General features: G+C 29.7%; 1 protein-coding gene across 1 annotated transcript; it reads right to left on the bottom strand.

Moving 5' to 3' along the window:
* Positions 1 to 3,641: 3,641 nt before the first annotated feature.
* LOC127087636 (aspartic proteinase CDR1-like) lies at positions 3,642 to 5,003 on the bottom strand. Its single transcript, XM_051028553.1, has one exon. The coding sequence runs from the start codon at positions 4,981 to 4,983 to the stop codon at positions 3,643 to 3,645; it is 1,341 nt and encodes a 446-aa protein (XP_050884510.1). The 5' UTR covers positions 4,984 to 5,003; the 3' UTR covers position 3,642.
* Positions 5,004 to 5,245: the final 242 nt, after the last annotated feature.

The following is a 5,245-nucleotide window of genomic DNA, read 5'->3' as shown; positions in this document are numbered from 1 at the left end:
AAGGTTTGACTGCTAACTTGATTAGTATTAGTCAACTGTATGATGAGGGTCTTAAAGTTAACTTCACAAAATCAGAGTGTACTGTCACTAATGAGAAAAATGAAGTGCTAATAAAGGGAATCAGGTCTAAGGACAAATGTTACTTATGGTCCTCTAAAGAAACAAACCACACTTCCACATGATTGATATCCAAAGAAGGCGAAGTTAACCTATGGCACCAAAAACTTAGACATCTACATCTGAAGGGGATGAAAAAGATTTTGTCAAAAGAAGCCATCTGAGGTATTCTAAGACTGAGTTATCTTTGATTGTGTCTTCATCTGATGCAAGACCTGGAGTGCCCTTGATTCATCTACTACTCTGTCTTTGTGCTTAATTATTATTTTGTTATTGTTATTTATGTCTGATGTTTTGTTCTGAGTTGATCAAGGAATATTTCATCTGCTACATTGGAAGACTGCTAGTTATTGGAATGCTTTCTTGGATATTATGGCTATCTTTATTTGATGTATTGATCTTCACATGATGCCTAGATATTGCTCATTGCTTATTGCTTGTGGCTTGTCAAAGTCCAAAGGAAAATGTTGTCTATATGACATTCTTGTCTGTTGGATTGCATCCCATTGGTCAGATCTTTTCAACTCTTAAACTTTTAAATTTTGCATAAGGTAGCCTCTTCATCTCCTCCCACTTTCTTTAATTTCAAAATCCCTCTCTCCTTTCAAAAACTTTCTTTGCTTGTGATTTAAAACTTAGACATGTTTTGATGATTAGAAACTTTGGCCTTATTACATTGAATTTTAAACTTCTTTTCTTAAATCAAACTTGTAAATAAACTTAATCATATTGACTTAAACTTTAAAAAACAAAAAGAACTAACAACCGCATTCAAATGTTTGGCCTTTCTGTGCCCTTTTTTCTTGTTAAACTTTTGTTAAAATCAATTCACCAACCTCCTTTGAAATTTTTACCAAAAAATATAGGGTTTTGATCCCTCATTTTTATGTTGGAACGTAGGCATAAGACCGAAGGTCTTGTCAAACACAAAAATATAATTAATGAATTCTTTTTCTCATCCCCCCACTTTATATTTTATCAAACATCATTTATACCCAAATCACTTGCACAGAAAAAAGGGCTCCCTATGAGTACCTAGGACACTTTGGGTTCTAACACCTTCCCTCTGTGTAACCAACCCCCTTACCTGTAATCTCTGGCATTTTATTAGTTTTGATTTGAAAACTTCTTATCTTTGAGTTTTTTTTCGTACTTTTCCCTTTTCCATTGGAAACAATAAAAGCGCGGTGACGACTCTGGTTTTACTGACGTCAAGTTTATCCCTAGTTTGATGGTCATGAATTTACCGCTACAGTTAACCTCATTAAAAACTGCATTTCCCCTGTCTCCTACAAAGTTCAGATTAATGGGAAACCAAGCAAGAGTTTCTCCCCGGAGAGGGGTCTTCGACAAGGGGACCCCATATCACCTTACTTATTCACTTTATGTGTTAATGTCTTTCAGTTTTATTGAAGAAAGAGGCATAAGGAAAAAGGGTTCATGGGATTCAAGTTGCTAGGAAGGACCCAATGATCATGCATCTGCTTTTTGTCATTGACAGCTTTTTGTTTGCTCGTGCAAATTCCCAAGAAGCTGATAGCATAATAGGTACTCTAAAAAAATATAAAATCTATTTTCGTCAAATGGTGAATCTGGATAAATTGAAGGTTTCATTTAGTCGAAATGTTCGTGATGGTGATAAAATTTGGATTCGGTCAAGGATGTGAGTAAATATTGTGACAAGTCACTCCAAGTATCTAGGTCTACCAGTTGCGTTAGGGAGATCTAAAATGGATATTTTTGCCTTAGTTACTAAAAGAGTTTGGAAGAAAATCAAAGGGTAGAAGGAGAAATTTCTCTTAAGAGCGGGAAAAGAGGTCTTAATCAAGGTTGTTGCCCACGCAATTTTGAGCTATATCATTAGCTGCTACAGGCTGTTAGAGATAAGTTGTCAAGAAATTGAAGCAATGTTGGATAGATTCTGGTGGGGTTCTAAGAACGGGGAGGGTAAAATTCACTGGTTGAGTTTGGATAAGATGGCTAGAGCTAAAGGAGGTGGGATGGGGTTTCGTGGCATCAGTGAATTCACCATTAGTTTATTGGCAAGAAGGAGTAGGAAAAAAAGAGGCGAATCTTACTGTTTAATCGGGGACAATCTCCTCCTCGTAGGTCGGTTCCCTTACTCTCTCACTTATATAATTATTTTGGTATTTTGTTCTTTGTTTGATGTCTGATATTTATTGGTTCGTTTTTTGTTGTTGTAGATTTTCTTGCTATCGAGTATGTTTTTAGTCGGTTCAAATAGTTAAAATTTTAATTATGATTATTTTAATTACATAAAAAATTTCACAAAGGAAAATTCTGTTGCTATTGAAATTTAACTTCACTAACAATGAATTTTAATTAAAATGAAAAAAAAATTAATTCTATAACTTTTTGACGATATTCATAATCTTTAATTATTACCATTTTTCTTGTTTTTATTTTAAATTTCAATAAAATAATTCCATATTATTTTTTAATACTTATGAAATTATTTTTATTTAGTAATCTAAATTATATGATCGAAGATGTTGAATGAGTGACTCTCTTGTTAAAATTAGAAACGTTGAATGATTCAACCATCTATAATTAAATCGAAAGTTGTATTAAAGTTTATAAAATAAATTTGAAAATCACTTTTTAGTTATAGAAAAGAAATAAAATTTAAAGATTTTATACAATCTATTTTATAAAAAAAATAGAAATAAAATCAATAAAGATACCATATTCTTTATTAAGTAATTATTTTAGAACCGTTAAATTAAAATCACTAAACGAAATTTGAAATAACTTTTTTGAGTTACTTTTAGATATATATATATATATATATATATATATATATATATATATATATATATATATATATATATATGGATGATGATCAGTTCATCCAAAGAGTAAATTCCTTTACATTACTTCTTTGATTGGAATATAATTTAATAATTAATTAATATTTTTATTTAATTAATCATTATATTATATTCCATTCAAATGTTATAATTTGGAATAAGTTAAAATTATCTACTCTTAATTAATATATATATATATATATATATATATATATATATATAATATAATATATATATATATATATATTATATATATATATATATATATATATATATATATATATATATATATATATATATATATATATATATATATATATATATATAAAAGGATTTAGGCTGCACAATTCAAAGAAAACAAATCATTAATAGATAAATAAAAGGATAAAAAGTAAAGTGGACCGTGAAAACTTCAAAATTCAATTACAATTTGTTGTACTATGTTTTTTATATCAGAAAAAGGAAATCGCGGTTGAATAGGCTAGACTCTACCGTTTGTGTAAAATTTTCTTTGAAAACTTGCAAACAATCACCCCAACCTTGCTCAGATATAACTTCTTTGAGAAACAATTCTAATGACTCAAAAGAAAATCCTTAATAATAAAATTGGAGAAGATCTTAAAGAGATATGAAGCAAAATATAAATTTTATTATCAATTTAACATGTAAATGAGATAAAAAAATTTACTCTCATTCAATATTTAGAACAATCAGTAGGTTTGAACGAGACAATGTTCTTTTTTAGGTCATAACCAACTAAATGATTCACTTGTGCATTATTTCCGAAGACTCCTAAATCACGTTTATGTGGGAAAAAAGCGAAGCATTCAATCCCTTCAGATAAAGAATGAAAGGAGCCCTTAGAATCTAATTTGACATCTCCCCCACTAAAATGTGCAATAATAATAGGAAATTTTGGTTTGGATGTGGATTTTTTGGATTTAGTATTATAACAAAGGTTATATTCACCAGTATTATCATGAAAGCGCTCTAGTTTAACCATTTTTTTAATGGCTGATTCTAACCTATGATAAAAATGACGTGGAACAAAAGTTATCGTTGCACCAGAGTCAAGTAGGATGTTATGTGTAGAAGCATTTATTCCTTTATTCTTAAACCCACTATAACTTATTCTTTTTCTTCCCACGCTAATTGCTTTCAAATTTAGATAGTAATAATCTACTTGGTTATTTCCTGACATTTTGACCATAGGAGTTGAAACAACATTTTTACCAGAGACAATAGCTGCATCTCCAAAGTTGAGCTTGCTAGATAAATTAACATTTCTATCATCAATTAAACAATATGAGAATCTTTCATCAATGACAGATCCTAATTGTTTTATAAGTGACAAAGGCCCAATTCCAAGGCCAATTACACCTGAAGCTTTCCCGCTATAAAATAGAGAGTTATTATGTCCACATCCTATCATAATTTTAGGAAATGAGATAATAGATCCGGAAGTGGACACTAGAGTAATTGTCTCCAAAATAAGATCTCCTTGGGTCTTTGCACTAGCACCATAATCTAATGTATATTTGCAAGCATCTCTATCATTAGAACAAGAAACTTCTATTTCAGTAGATTTACATCTACTCGAAGAACATGGAATATTTTGGTAACTTAAGGATTTTGAAGGATTAAAAATAGGAGATGTTTGATTGTAACATGTGTTACAAGGTTTACATTGAAGCCATATTAGGTTACTTCCTGAATCAAAAAGACCATAGACCTTAAACGGTGGGGTGCCAATGTAATAACTCATAATATACTCACCACTTTCATAGGTTAAAGATGACTCATGTTTGTTTTTAGTGAGAGAAAATTGTGAGTCGATAGAATTGGAACGGCTGATAGAGCGGTGTATAGCATTGATAATTTGTTGGGATTTAGTTTGTGTAGGATTGTAGAGTGGTGATTTATAAGAATCACGGTGAATAAGTTCAATACTAAAACCTTTGTTTATAGCATGAGAACAAACTATGAAACTAAAAAGACAGAAGAAAATAAAGATAAAAGATGAAACTCGTGACATTGATCCAGAGATTTCAATGAAAACTTGTTATCTTAATTTTTATTGTTGAGCTGCGTTTTATAAGATTAGAATGCATATAAATGTATAGATAATATTTTTGGTAAAACAATTATATATATTAACTAGTATACCTATTTTAGAAATTTGATTTGATTTTAGGAAAAAAAATATTTGATTTGACTTTTTGGTTTACTGTATACAATATATTCTTACTTAAATATATATATATAAAAAGGAAATATTCTTATACATATATTCTTTC

Source organism: Lathyrus oleraceus, chromosome 5 (assembly GCF_024323335.1).
Source record: "Lathyrus oleraceus cultivar Zhongwan6 chromosome 5, CAAS_Psat_ZW6_1.0, whole genome shotgun sequence".
NCBI lineage: Eukaryota > Viridiplantae > Streptophyta > Magnoliopsida > Fabales > Fabaceae > Lathyrus > Lathyrus oleraceus.
The sequence above is the reverse complement of the archived record's forward strand: the minus strand, read 5'-3'. Positions and strand labels throughout refer to the sequence as shown.